We start from the raw sequence: 16,158 nt of genomic DNA on the forward strand, positions 1-16,158 counted from the left end.
TGCTTTGACTTACTCTTGGCAAAGAATAAAACTACAAACACTCACAATTATCCTTAATTTAAAACGAAGAGTCAACAGCATTGCCTATTTCTGGTGCCACATTTAATCCGAACCAGGTAATTCAGCATTATTATTTTTCTGAAGGATTTTATTCACTGTTATTATTTCACACCAATAGATGAACATTTTAATATAGGAAGCTAAATGCAGATGGTTTACGAACTGAATTTTCATTATAACAGCCAGTCTGCCTGCAGAAAATTCCTCTGAGCCCCCTGATCGCCAGTGCACCAAATAACCACGAAACCAGCATCTGCTGTTGCAATCTATATTGTCTTATGTTGATTTGTTAAAACTTCTTTCTTCATTCACGCTATGGACATTAACATTATTAATACATTTTTCCAGATCTAAAATCAAACGACACGGATTTCGTTTACAGTCCCACAAATTAAAAGATAAAATAATAACGTCCGTCTGTGAAACTGAAAAAGCAAATCACTTGAAAATTATCGTGATTGCTGCTCTCTCCACCTTGCACCTTCAAGCATCCCCAATTCCGGCGGACGGAATGACCCTGATGCCAGAAACGTTTCTTCCTCAGTTTAAACTTCCATTCAGATAAAGTTAAAATACACTGTCACAATTACTGTAAACATATAGCAATGGAATGTCATACGTAATACCTGTGGTGTTTTGAGACCAGGTCACAGATTGTAAATGCAACCATTACTTTTTTCAAAATATCAGCTGATTGCAGCTCAGAGTCACCACGCTGATGTCAAATTTAGAGACTGCAGAACACCCCGAACACACCTTCTGTTTCCTTTCCTCTCTCTCTCTCTCTCTCTCTCTCTCTCTTCACACGCACATACAGAGAGAGAAAGAGAGAGAAAGGGAGGGAGGGAGAGAGAGAGAGAGACAGATTGCTGCAACTCCCACTTGTTGACTTGATTTGATCAACATCATAATTGTTCAGCCGATCTACTTTTCTGCTGAGCCAGAGGATTGGCTGCACGACAGAGCGATACAACCAGGAACAATGGGAGAATGTCTCAAACCGTTGCTTGGCATTGTTTCTATTCTCACTTAATATCTCATATTGGAAAAAGATTATTTTTCACTTAAAATTTGCTCCTAATTTAACAGTAACAGTGACGATAATGTTGACAAATATGAGGCTGGTGTTGGCTGTTGTTTCTTTCTTACTGCATTTTATGCTCGATTGGAGACAGCAGAACCCATTGGAACAACCATTTGTTGAAATAACTGTTGAGGAGGCAAACAAAAGTCACACTAAGTTGTATTTTGTATTCAAACACGAAAGCATACTGGTACATTCAACGTCCCAGGCAGTTACCATTGAGGCCATTTGAGTGCAGTGTGTCCACAGAAAACTGCCTTACAGATCTACTTTCTTCTTTGCTTTATAAAATTGACAAGATCACCGAACTAACAATCAGCACAATTTCCTCTTCCAAAAGTGTTATGTATCACTGTGCCCTGCAACCTACACCGATGCAGACATATCACGCATTCCACAAAAGAGCCTACCGTGAGACTGCCCAGTAGAGTTCATCGGAGGGCACCATCACATCAACAAACAGAATTCACTCTGAACAATGAGACAACCATAAAACTTGTCAAAAGGTTATGATGCACATAACGCTAGAGAAGAGCAGTCGAGCCTCGCCTGCATAATTAGTCACAGTTAATTCTGTTCATACAACCGATTTGCTTTGTAAATCGTCCTGAAATATTTACTGCTATTCCATTCCAATCCTTCTCCAATTGAATCCATCAATCTTCTCTCCGTGCTGCACACAACATTGTAAAATCCTCCAGGTGAGTGGAGAGTACTCCCATACTTTCATGAGCTCTATGCTGCAGACGGTGACAGGCGTCAAGGAGACAAGATGTGAGATACTCGCTAATTCCTATCTTCTCAACTGCTGGTATAATCACACTTATGTGGCTGCTCCAGTGTCTGCGGAAAGGGAACCCCCAGGATGTAGAAAGGGCTCTTTCAGAGAGGCAGTGGTATAGCAGCTCACCAAGAATAGTTGGGCTGTCTTTTGTTGAAGACGGTAATGTAAACGTTGCTTTAAACTATTCGAGGCGGGTTTGAACAGTATTCAGGCCTTGCTGCATTTGCACACAATATCTGCTCAATATTGTACAAACATTAGCAAACAGGCAGACCTCTTAGAACCCAGGTCATAACAATGTAGTCAGTTCCCAAGAAAGGCTGCAAGCTCTCGAAAGCCCACAGGGCCTGAGAGCAGGGCATCTCTGCTGGCATGAGCCCTGTCAAGGAGCACCACTGAGGTCTGTACTTTCAGTCCCTGGCCAAAGTAGGAGAGAGTCTCATTGATGAAGTAAGTGAAAATAATGGGTTCATAACACTCGTTTGAGTAACCCCTGCAAACGCATCCTTGGAAAGAGATGACAGAACACCAACAAACACTAACTATTTCATCTGTTCGAGATATGATTTGAAAAAGCTGAAATGTTAACCAATTTTATTTGACACATTGTACATGGTCAGGTCTCACGAACAAAGATATATCCTGTAGTCCGAGATGTCAGTTGCGACACAGTTAAAATGACAGTTCTGCAAATTATGGTCACAGAAAATGTGCTGCAGTACTATGTCATGCGATGCTGTCTTTTAAACATTGACTTTACGTTTCTTCACAAATATTGCGGAATGATTTTGGCTGGATTATTGGTCGATCAGAAAATTCTCATTCATAATTCCAGCCTGAATTCGGCAAATCACAAGTAGTACATATTTTGCTGCTTGAGGTTGTGTTCCTCAGCAATGTTACTTTTACAAACACGAATCATCAACTGATTATCGAACACAAAGAAAACAGGATAGGCGCTGAGAAAATATCCGATTGAAATTATGTGACAGGTGCCGTCAGGTGCACCAGAGGAATGATATGAAACAAATCTCCGTCCACAATCCCTCTTTCCCAATGTCATGGTGCGCCAATTAAGAACAGAATACATTCTCCTGTACTGTTCCATAGAATCCCTACAGTATGGAAACAGGACCTTGAGTCCAACAAGTCCACGCCAACATTCAAAACGTCCCACCCAGTTCAATCCCCCTAAAACCCACCTGTCCTACACATTCCTGAAAACTTTGGAAAATTTAGCATCGCCAATCCACCCAGGCAGCTCATCATTGGACTGTGGCAGGATAACAGAGCACCAACGCAGACAAGGAGAGAAAGTGCAAACTTCACTCAGACAGTTGCCCAAGGGTGGAATCGAACCCGGGTTCCTGGAGCTGGCAGTAGTGTTAAACAACGAGCCACTGGAATTGCCCCCTGTTCAAAAGAAAATGTCATGTCATGGAATATACGGCAGGAAGCAGCTACATGATAAATTTCCTCTCGACTGAGGCTGAGTCTGGACAAAACATGCAGGGAATGAATATGAATGTAAGTGTGGTCCAAGTGGGCTTTCTCTCCCTCTCACTAATCCCTGCAGTGTTGGAAATTTGCCATTTGGTAGTTAATTAAAACAAGATCAAATTGAGACATCTCCACGCCGGTAGCAAAAGGACAACAGCATTGTGCAATGACTTACATGAAACATGAAACAACCTGAGCGGCTTTGACACCGCAGATTTTACGAGGATGTTTCCACTTCTTGGAGAATCTAAAACTTTCGGACAAGTTTCAAGACATCACCAATCTCAGTGACCCCAGGTAACTGATTTGAGCGAGGTCGTACTGTGTCCTGAATCCAACAGTGATTGGTTGACTGTTAAGATAAGAAGTGAGAAATCAACGAATCACATCATGGTGGGACGTCCCTCTGTTTCCAAAGAAGTGAAGGTTATCCGTGGTATGAGCTCAATGTCTTATATAAGACGAAAACTGTCGGAGTCTTTCGGTGTACTGGTGTTGTCATAACTCACAGCCAGAAGGTTCTGCGTTTGAGTCACGTACAATCGGTGGAAGATAAGATTTCTAAACAGATTAAACAGAAAATATTAAGACAAAGTTCCATCTTTTTTGTTTTTAGTTTGATCAGATGAAAACTGATGTCATGGGTACCCTGAGAACATTACTGATAATCGTTACTATTCTGCATGGTGAGGCTGAACTAAAACCAGCACTGAGTATTATTTTGGTTACATTTACTGACATGCTTTCAACAACTTTTTCAAATTTGTTACAGGAACGAGTAGTCAAGATTCAGTTTTTCAGAGCCCACCTCATTTATCGGCAGAGGAAGGACAAATGGTAATGTTGAACTGTAGTTACGAATCGTCGGGTGCTCCTATTCTCTTCTGGTACGTCCAGTATCCTGGGGAAGCTCCGAGATATTTACTGAAGAGGTACAAGAATGAAGACGCGGACAGCTCACCAGATTTCCGTGACCGGTTTTCTGCCAATTTGGACAAAGTCAATAAAGTGGTTCCTTTGAGAATTAATGAAATCCGTCTGTCTGACTCAGCCAGCTATCACTGTGCTATGAGTAACACACTGATACAGAGACCCAGACAGCCCGAACAAAAACCTGAAAGGCTCTCTTCCCTCCCTTGTCTGTATCAGATCTATAACTTTTACTACGAATTGTTAATATGATCAAAACCACAGTACAAAGAGCACATCACATTTTGGAACTCTTTCGATTGTGCAGAATGCAGGTCATTCAACATAAACTGCCTGCTTCAAGCAGCTGCGAGTTTTATTCATGGTCAGCGAGCAACTCGTTTAATAGAATGTTGTGGTAGTGTTACCATAACAGTTTACCATAACCCATCAGTAACTGAAATCAAAGATAAGCTGCATTGAAAGAAAACACCCGATGGACACTTCTATTTTGCACAGAGCGTTCGTGTGTGGAATGAATTGCCAGCAAATGTGGGTACAGTAACAGTGTTTAAAAGACATTTGTTTAAACACTTGGATGATGAAAAAAAGTGATTAGGGATATAGGACAAGCACAGTCAGTTGGGAAAAGTTTAGTTTCGGATTACGCTCGATGTAGACAGTTTGAAACGAAGGGTCTGTTTTCGAGCCATGTCAGTCGGTTACTCTAATTGAATACAAAAGCAGTTTCACTATCATTAACTGCTCCAAAGCCGCTTCGTTGTTCAGTCAAGTTAATTTCATTCCAAAATTGATAGATCAATGGATGCTAAAGGAAACAATTGTCGTAAAGCTGTCAAGTTTGTGAGAGTTGTACAAACTTCACTGAGTGCAACGGCAAGTTCAGTGAACTAAATGACCTTCTGCAGTTCCTGTTTTCAACGTTGTATTGACAATAGATCTGACGTAATGGACTGGAGAACAAAGCAACTGTGAGATGATTGGAGGCACATTTGCGAATCTGTCAGAAATATCCATCTGGCAGGGAGACAAGATATGACTCAATGTCAGCTCTGAGATGAGCCAATTCAGCTTCATCTCGCTCTCTGCATTTCTGCCATCAGTTCTGCAAACTTGTCAACCCTTATTTTTTCCTCATCCCTCACTGCTGTAGCCCTTTTAACTGGTAAGATCTTAAGTTGAAAAATGCAAACCTTTCATCGACACTCGTCTTATCAGCATTTCTCTCTATTTTCAACAAATTCCCTGGCCTTGATGATATTAATTAGAATAAAACACAATTGCGGGCCTTTATATAAAAATTACTTCTTTTTTATGTAGATGTTAAATGTGCAGACTCTGTATCACAGAAGCAGATTAAAATGATACAGTTTGAAGGAGACTTAGTGACGATTAATCTCAGCGGTTCTGCCTGAGCTGAAAACTGTTGCTTACAATTGTATCGTCAGGATATTGGTAAATCTCCTACATTCCTTTACTACATCCATACTTTTGGCGATGTTTCCAGGTCAAAATGGCGTTGGACTTAGGTTTTCTGCATTTCTGGACATTTCGGAAACTGAGGAGAATTTCACCATTGGTGAGCTGTGGCTGTCTGACTGCAGTCCATGACTGTGGGCGGAAAAACACTGCAGAGACAAAAACCAAAATGAACTTTGTATTAAAACATTATTGCAACGGTCGGAAAGTGAGAAAACTCTGGACAAACTTCAGTTTTATAAATATTACCAAAATGAACTGAATTCATATCAATCTAGATCGTTGGTAAGCCAAGAGCCACAGATGCAACATTGAGTAAAGTGGCTTCTGATCTCTTAAGATTGCATACATTCCAAATACAAATTGAAAGTTGTGATTAGAGAATGTGCTCCATTTTGTAAATTAGATGTATCAGAAAAGCAATTCTCCCCGAATTATCTGACATGGTGAATCAGCAGTTCACAACGGGACACTAAACAAAGTTCACTTGGTCGTACGAATGATGTAGGATGAAAAATGATCTCAAAACTACCATTTGAATTCACGAACCAGCTAAAGCCACAGTGCAGGTCTGGCTTTCTCAGCTTTTCCCGTAACCTGAGGTTTGGTGACCACCAGGAGAACCAACACCAGTAGTCTCTCGAAGTAAAGAAGACCTCTGTGGTTCTCCAGGACTGTACACTTTTATTTACATATTTGGTAAATGGAGAAGGAAATGAAAAGTATCATGGAATGCTCTCGACAAGGAGAACAAAGAGTTTGCTTTTATATGGACTTGTATTTAATGGTTTCAGATAACTCAAAGGGGTTCTAATATTTTGTCGCAAACATGAGCATCAAGTTTTCACTTTCGATTTTCGATACAGTTGGCTACTTGATAATCTGTATCGGAACCCTGAACACACCACAGATATCCCAATTCAATGTTCTTTTTTTCTCTACCTCCGTGGTCACCAGTCCCTTATGCTACTTTGGAGTAGACCCTATCCACACTTTCGATCATGAACCCATACTTCTTGATGTCTGCAGGTGCCTTTAACATTGAACGGTATTCAATCAGATTATTTTAATGATGCAGATATTACCCAAATGGCAAGCTGCTCAATGCTGATATTTCAAACTAAAACATACTTCCAACTTTGTTGTGAATTTCACTTTCGAAATAACGATAAATTGTATGGCTGCTTCCAGAACAGTTGTGAAAATTCTCAGAAATTCCCAAGAAAAACGCTGTCATTTCATTCCCTGGAAAGTTGATACAATTATCAAAACCAGTGTTCGGTGTGAATGATTTCGCATCTTGTTGATTTGGATTGTGCTTGGTCTTCGCATGCACAGCTACGTGTCTCACCTGCTGTTCCAAAGACGTCCGAATAGGCAGCAGCTGTGACCCAGAAACTTTCAGTCGTTCTTGCAGAAGGGTTTATTTTTAGTTTTCTCTCTCTCGTTTTCGAGGCTAATTTGGACAATAATAGATCGCGGTATCAGACAGCTGCAACTCCGAGATGGTTAATTGGTGCAACTTGTCTGCTAGCTCAACTGTGTCAGAAAACCTGGTCTGAGGGAAATATGCTTTAAATGAGTCTCCGTCGCTTGTGCTCCTCCAGAGTATGAACTCTGGCAGTCTTCCTGGGTTTGATATAATGAGTAAAAGCTTTGGCAGTTTAGGTGCAGTTTAAAGCCAAGTATTTTACCTCTGCCTGTGTGAGCAAGGAATCCCACAGTGTAAAGAGTTTCCATTGCTCAGATGTGAAAAGTGTGATTTAAAAAAATGCTAGATTAAATATTGAAGTGATGATGAGAGTTCACAGTCACCCATCCAGAAAACAAACAAAAGAAGTTTGCAATTGGAGCCCCAAGAAAATCGCTTTTGGCCACCTGGCCCATTTGTGTGTGTGTAAGCCTTCCCCACGTCCAGTCATACTAAAAGCAAATCCTTCCATCTACTTTGTTCGCGTGGGCATGTCGAGATTACATTTAAATGTCTCATTGCAGTTCTCCTCAACTCCTCGTTATGCCGCTCAAGCAATATTTGATGAAAACTCTGGCTGAAGATGTTTCTTCTGAATTCCTTATTTGATCTATTCGGGAACAAAAATCTGAAACCTCCTTCAGGGAAGCATCCTCTCAAAGTCTACCCTGTCATCATTTTTTTCGTCATTTAAACACGTATTCCAGATAACTCACTTGTCTTCTCATTAACAGAAAAATAAAGAATGGGGTATAAGCACGGATTCCGAGTTGATGTTATTTTCAATGCTGATTGATCGCTGGAAATAGCTTTATAGGTGTCACAATAGTCCTTCTGTAAGAACCTGCTCACAATATCTCAAGTCCATCCAAAAAACAGGCCATTCTCCCTTTAATACGAATACTTTGATTTTGTTTCAAATTTGTTCACAGAGAAAGTAAATCCGAATGAAAGCACTAAACTTCTTACCGACAATGAAGTTCACGTATATCAGAGTGGGAATGAAGAGTTGCATCACTCTGGGATTCGAGAGGCCTTCATGTACCTTGGTAACTGATAGACCATAGAGCAACAAAAACTGCAAGAATTGGCTGAGATTCTTCTGATGTCACGTACTGAAGAAAATGCAATGTAATGAGCTCAGATCATTGCACCAGATTTGTCTGATACCAATTCGGTAACCACAAAGCCTGTGTTTATTTTGGAGAACTGTGATATTGCGAATACATTTCACTGACCAGAGAGAAAGCCGAGTAAATGTAGATAGATTGTTTCTATCTGAGTTGAAAAACAGTGAGATCTCTAACTGAGATATAGCTAGCTCACAAACTGACTGGAGCGACATTTCACTCTCGAATTGACATTAAAGATGTTGGATCTCCAGTTAATGAGAGAGACAGATTGCTCCCTCTACTTTAGAGATATATTGTTCTTTTATAGAACTGACAGACATTTTGATGTCTTACTATCCAAACTGCTTTTACGTGTAGGAATTTCGGTCGTCCAAGAAACAAGATAAAATGAATTGATTTGGAAAAATAATACAGCTTTTTTAAAATGATTTGGATCTTATTATACTGTATAAATCTCAATATCGGGGACAATGGAAGTACAATCAGTGTTAACTTTCAGGAAAAAAAAGATATTCATATAATGGAAATTATCTGCCAAATTGCGGAATGTGAGAAAAAGCTATGTGAATGTAACTGATTACCCCACTCTTTCAGAGAGCAGGCATAATAAAACGTTAGAATGGCCTCAATCTTTATTAAATTTGACTCTGATTCTTGGTTATTTATCCCTTCTCTAACTATTTGCTACTCAGTGACTCTGACACGAAGGGAACACGTCGGCCACAGCTGTCTCAAAATCCATTCGCCTCGGATATAGCTGAAGTGCATTACAAACTTTCTGTTCTCATACAGAGCAGCAATTTCATTCAGGGCCATGTCTGTTGCAGTCTTGCATTCAGTTCCGTTTATTGCTTTCACTCTGGCCCACTATCTCTGCTTTGTATTACTTGGGAGATTGTTGCAACGATCACTATTTGTTGTTCAGTGGAGCCATGATGTGCTAGTGTTGGGCTGAGGTGGACAAGTTTAAAATATATAACACCAGGTGACAGTCCAAATGGCTTATTTGAAATCACAAGCGTTCTTAGCGCTGCTTCTTCATCAGTTGCAGTGAAGAGAAGTACACAGGCACAGAGTAATCAAAATATCACACGAAAGGAGTGAGTGGAGTGTTGGCAGACTGGATAAGTCTCTGCAGGTGATAAAAAAAAGTCAGTCGGTGTGAATAAAGTAGCAACAGCTGAAAAAAATGTGAACGGTTAAAGAATAATCCGATTAATTGGGACAGAAAGATTGCTTCAAACAATATTAGAATTATGTGGTGCTGAAGACCAATGAAATGAGTGGAATAACATGATAGGTACGAAGGTCGCATGTCGAGAGTCTAACCAAAGTAACAAGTGATCTAAAATTGTGAAAATTAATTAAGATAGTGATCATAACAAGTCGTCGAGATGATGGCGTCAGAACAGAGCAGTAAGGAAGATTTTGCAGATGTGGAACAGTGTGGTATGATTGCATGAAGAGTGGCATGAACTCAAAAACACGGTTGAGGCTGTATTTACGTGTACAAAACTTTGCTGTGAGTTTCTGCTCAGCAATACAGCATTGTCAGGTATCTCAAAAGCGACCTTGGATGAGGCTTATTAGAAGATCAGATGCTAATAGTCATTGACCATTGACGCATCCCCTGACTGGTGGATGGAGTTGGGAGGTCGGTTGGGGGGGTGGCATTCCAGTCTGTTGATTGATCTGCAGTGCCCATTCATCCGTTGGCAGAAAGTCTGCATGCTGTTGCCAATATACAATTCTTCAGGGCGTCTTTGCATGCAGCGTCTGTTTTATTTGACAACATTGACCAAATCACATGAGTGTCTGTCGTGCATGTGATGGCTGCTGTTGCCATGTGTGACAGCCGAATCCATTTCGACTATCTCTGAAATAATTTTGAAAAATGGAGACACAACATTGTTTGTCGACATTTCTTCTGTAACACTGAACTATCTTTCCTAAAAGCCTATCGTCCAGATCAGTGAGTTTCTTTACACCGACAGACAGTTCACTCCCTCCCAGCCTCCAAGCACGACTGGTGACACAAGGCCGTGAAGTAAGACCAGCTTCGACTCTTGCACTCCACAATTCCTGACGTTGTTGCTCAGGGTTTTGAGGAAAGAGCTTTGCCCTTAGTTAATTTGATTTGATTTGGTTTCACTGGAGGGAGCGATCACCAGCAGTGTCATTTGAAGGTCAGTGGCTGGACATTGAAGTGCAGGTGAGGGACAAAGAAAAATCAACAAAAAGAGCTAGAAATCTCTAATTCACTGTTTTTAAGGATGGTAGAACCTGAAAACCACTTTTGTTTGCGAATTAAGTATATGTGTCTCACGAACGGAGGAGAGCCAAGTGAAGATGATGATCGATGAGTTTGGGGCAGTGAGTATTTTCTACATGGACTTCAGTAAGGCCTTTGACAAAATCCATGGAGACAAAATCCACTGCTGCATCCTTCTCGATCTTCTTCTTCACTTCTCTCCACCAAGTTGGTGAGACACGACCTCGCCTTCACAAAACCATACTGCCTCTCGCTAATATGCCCACTGATCTGCAGTTGGGAGTAATTCCTGCCTTGAAGAATACTCTCCAATAATTTGCCGGCCATTGAAGTAAGGCTCACACGCTCGTAATTAGATGGATTAACTCTCGCACCCTTCTAAAACGACGAAACAACTTTGGTTATTCGCCAGTCCTCTGTGATCTCCCCTGTAGCCAGTGAGAAGACAACTATTTCCCTCAAAGTCCCAGAAATTTCCTCCCTTGCTTCTCTCGGTATTCTGTTGTGTATCCTGCCAGGCCCTGGGGACTTGTCTCCCTTCAAGTTTTACAATATCCCCAGATACCTCCTCACTTTTGCTCTCAACATGACCTCAACTTCAGACCCTTCCCCAGACTCATCATCCGCCATGTCCTTCTCTGTGATGAATACTGACGTAATGTACTAATTTAATATCTCGCTGACTCTCTTTGGATCCACACTTAAATTCCCTTTCCAGGCCTGGACTGAGCCAATCCTCTGCCTGGGTACCTTATTGCACTTTACGCACGGATGAAAATCCTTGGTATGTTCTTTATTGCTTTTGGCAAAAGTCTTGTTATCCTTTTAGCTCTCCTGACTCCTTGCTTAAGCTTATTTTGACTTGCCTTGTCTTCCAAACTTGCTTCATGTGTTCCCAGCCTCCAAGCCTTCATAAATCCTTCAGAACTGACGCAAGTGAAATTTTTTGGGTGTTATTCTGTACTGAGTGGTCGAGCAGAGCACAAAAGAAGGTCGTGAAAGTTAGAAGGTGAAGGAGATCAAAGGAGGCTGAGAACATTTGGATCAGAGATATAGAAAGTTGGTAACAGCAGAAAAGAACATACAAACATGGAGTGCTACCTATGTGTGTGTGTAAGGATGGTTCCAGGCATAGAGCGGGGGAACCACAACAGAAAGAAAGAGAATTCCAGCAGTGCACAACTTGATGGTCGACAGAAGTTCAGGTGTGAAATGGAAATTGACCGTAGTTCGGGATAAAATATTCCTGACAATGTAAGGGCCTGTGGAAACATAAGCTGGCAGGCTAGTAGTATGTGGGAACGAAATTAGCAGCGATGCAAACCTCATTTCGGTAAAATCACGAGAATAAATATTGAAGTACGAAAGAGAGATGAAACACAAACATCATTAAAAACATAGTAAATTAGATAAAGACAATTAAACAGACGCCCCCATTGTGAGCTTGCCATGTTTCAGCACGGTGGTGACGAAGTGAATCTCTTCCCACAGTCCGTGGTGACAAAGTGATTCTCTTCCCACAATCCGTGCAGGTGAAGAGTGCCTTCCTGGGTTGATAGTACCAATGTTATTTCTGCAACAATTTGATTGAATTGAATTGAGTTCATTCCTACATACTTCAACATTTCTCCACGTTAAGACTGTGTTTCTGTTTCGACAGATCAATCATTTGACTGAAGACTTGTTGAAACAAGAAACGAATGGGCAGTTTCTCACAAATTTGAACGGGGCTTTGTCCTCCCGTGTTCCAAAACAGATGACTTCCAAATAATGATATAATAGGCGACTTCACCTGATCCTGTTGGAACGTTTCGTCAATTTTCAATCGATCCGTCAATTTCCGATCTTCCCCTTCTTATTAACTGTGAAAATCATTTTAAACAGAAGATCAAAACTTCTGATGTTTTAATATATTTTGCTAGAAGCAACCAGGAAGTTCTGAAGAAAAATAAATTGGCTTTCAACGTTTACACTGCTTTGTCTGATCAGAGGTTGCCAGAACTATTGCGTTTCATATCTCTATTTTTTTTCTGTTTGTTTTATTTTATGAAAATGGGATATTAATACCGATGATGTAGACAGAGGTGAGTAGTGCGCAGAAGAGTAAAGCTGGCGCAAAAGAGAGCAATTAAATAAAATGAGGCGGGTAAACTGTTGTTGATAGCGATTCAGGGAAGGAAATAAGCTGTTTCGATGAATTGGGGCTACGAATGGCTGAAAATGATCTGGCTCGATGCTCTGGTGTTTGCCTAAAGCCTTGTCCAGACACACAACGCATGTACAGTTTCGCCCCGCTGAGCATGGTGCTTTTTTCGTCCATTTTCAAAACTGATCACATTCCATGAGCGATTCATTGAACAACTCCATCGGTCAGAAATCCTAATTCTCTGTGTCAAGTTCGTTTTTGGAGACCCTCACGGATTTGCTGCAATAACAAGACACTGACCTGTTTAGAAAAACACGGATCATTTTATTACAGAGCAAGTACAAGCTGTGGAGAATCACTGGACTGAACCCGGCACAGAGTGCAGAGTTTCGCAGGTAATTCTCCTCGAGCAGCGGATAAGTCCCCACTTTTCATACTTTACAAAAGACGTGATACATAAATCGATTTGACAATTTACAATGACATGATGCATAAAACAATTACGACAATAGACAAAAACAGGATACCAAGCAATTATTACATCAACAACATAAAAGACCAGGATGCAGTATCGATTGCTCGTGAAGTAGCTGCCAATGCGAGGAGGCGATTTTGAGTTGTTGTCCGGGACAGGTTGTGATTTCAAGTTGCCAGTGTGTCTGGCTAGTTCAAAGTCAGTGCCCTGGCCCCTTTGTCAGCGACAGAAGTTACATGCTTTGCAGGTTTCAAACCTTTACAAATTGTCGTCATTGTGCTGTTCCCCAGGGCGCAGAGTCCACATATAAGGTAATTCCGATTTTTTTTGCGGCCACCACCCCAGGGGAGCCTCCCAAGCTGACAGTTCCCAGGAAGTCGTATTCTCAAGGAAAAGCCCAAGGCAATCGGGTTCCGCCATGCAGAGCAAGACTCCCATCTCAAGAAGCATGTGACAATTCGCCGTTGAGTTCGTGCTTGTTGGGGACAAGGGACTGTGAGGGGCCCAATGGTCCCAGCACCAAACGGTGCTGGCAGATTTGGATTAGCATTTATGAAGGTCCCGTTAAGGAGGAAAACGAATCCCTTTTTTAGCCTAGTAGCAGGTAACAGACTCACATATTTCTTGATAGCTCCTCCAGGAGGATTGGCTCTTATATGGATGGAAGCTTGGGGAGTTAAATGGAAATTACCCGTTGTCTTTTTTTTATATTGTTGCTATTGCAATCCTCACAAGTCCACTGTATGCCCGGGGTCACAGTTATTGGCTTAGTTTCCAAGCAAGGGTAGTTCAACAATCCTCCTCTCGTGGTGCAATTTCTGTTTGTGCACCGATGGGGCCAGGAAACATTTTGGGGGTGATTAGTAACTCGAGCATGCACACAACAAGTACCAGATCCATTAAAGCAAAACGGATAGCTGTTGGGACTTGAACAGTTAGCCCCGTCCTTCTCATGCCCAGGTCTCGTGTCCCCACAACCAGAGAGACCACTAACGACCAGTTTCACACATGTACCCTGCACACCCCTCGTCCAAGTTCCCCTCTCCCTTCTGCAAGGCTTACTGGAATACTCTCCTTCATAAAGCTGAGCTTTAGAGTTCCAGGCAGGTGTTGCAACAAATACCACTTCTCCGGACCGTGCTAGTGGGTAATATGCTGTCCGATTCCCGTGCAGCTGGACGTGTGTTCTATAAAACAGATTGTTCTGCTGGCCATGCATGGGCAGAATAACATTCAGTCCAAAGGTTAACCGCACGCTGATGAGGAAATCCATCATTTACAGTCACTTAGGTGGATCCAGCTATTCTGTCCGTCATCTTGAAGAGCGGTTGGAGTCTGAAGAAGCACATTGGGACAGTCCTTTCCACCTTTGTCCAAGCTTGGAACGACCCCAGTCCCAGACAAGTACAAAATCTCCGATCTGCGGCCACAAAGATTGATCCTGAATCTCGAGGTATTGTTCCAGTGTCTGTGAAGGTGGTCTGAAGGTGCATTTCACCTGCGAATGGAGAAACTTTAAAGATGATGTTAGTTGTCGGAAGTATCTTTGCACTTCTTCTCCCATCACATTGAGGTTAATTTGGGTGGGTGGGCTGACATTGGCCTCCCATGGTGTTCTGCTGGGTCGGCCATAGACTATTTCCGCTGCTGAGAACCCGGTAGTAGAGTGGTGTGCTATTCGCATGTGATACAAGGCTCGTGGAAAATCCTTTAACCAATTAAGGCCGGTTTCTGATGTCGACGTGGTCAGTTTAGTTTTAATTGTTCCATTAGCTCTTTCCACTATCCCTGCTGCCCGAGGGTGGGAGGCACAGTCGAATTGTTGTTGAATGAGTAATCAGGAACATAGTTCCTGATTAATTTTCCCGAGAAAGTGAGGGCCGTTGTCCCAACTAATTTGTTGCGGTACTCCAAACCTTGCTATTACTTCGGTAAACAACAGTTTTACTACTGTTGAGGCTTTGTTGTTTGTCATTGGTAAAGCCTCTGTCCATCTCCTGAATCCATCTGCAAGGACAAGACAATATTTATAACAGTTTACGCGCGGCAGTTCAATAAAATCTAGCTGAATGCATTCAAAAGGTTCACCTGCAAGGGTGATTTTCAACGTGAGGATCTCACCCCCTGACCCACATTGTTTTGCTGGCATGTGGGACAAGATACTCTCCGAGATTGTGCTGCCTCAGTCAGTCTGGGGTTCCAGCAGTACGGAGCATAATACCACTCATTCCATCCTTGACAAGGTGGGTGTCAGAATGCAGACAGTCAACAAGCATAGGTAATAAAGTATCAGATACACACACTTGGCCGACTGGGGTAACCCAAAGGCCAGCGGACGCAAAATGCAAATATCCATGCGCCTTCCAAATATTCTTTTCAGAAGCAGGGGCGTCCCCCTGTAAGTGCCGAACAGTGACCATATCTGACATGACCGTCTTGTCTGAAGTCGTGTGATGTACCACCAGCTTAGTCATAGAGAATATAATAAAGGTTTGGTCTGCAGCAGACTGTTTAGTAGCCCGATCTGCGCGAGCGTTGCCCCAAGTGACTCTAGAATCAACAAAGGCATGGGCCGTGCATTTGATCATAGCCAATTGTTTCGGGAGGAGGATTGCCTGAAGGTTTTTAACAGACAGGGAATTGTGGATGGGTGTACCTGACGACGTTACAAATCCACACTGGGTCCGGAGAGGGGAGTGGGGCATCAGAAAGGTCCGGGCAGGGAGAGGTCAGGAATTGGTTCCTCAGCAGGCAGTCATGTGGACGTTCGCTCAGAAATGCTGCTGGGTTAATAGTGGAGCAGGAAGCGATAAGGAACAAATCG

General features: G+C 42.1%; 1 gene segment (V, D, J or C); it reads left to right on the forward strand.

Moving 5' to 3' along the window:
- Positions 1-4,053: 4,053 nt before the first annotated feature.
- Positions 4,054-4,610, forward strand: LOC132206009 (T cell receptor alpha variable 12-2-like). The segment is given in 2 exon segments: positions 4,054-4,114; positions 4,201-4,610. Coding segments are annotated over 2 exon segments (471 nt in total).
- Positions 4,611-16,158: the final 11,548 nt, after the last annotated feature.

This window comes from Stegostoma tigrinum, chromosome 43 (assembly GCF_030684315.1).
Source record: "Stegostoma tigrinum isolate sSteTig4 chromosome 43, sSteTig4.hap1, whole genome shotgun sequence".
Taxonomy (NCBI): Eukaryota; Metazoa; Chordata; class Chondrichthyes; order Orectolobiformes; family Stegostomatidae; genus Stegostoma; species Stegostoma tigrinum.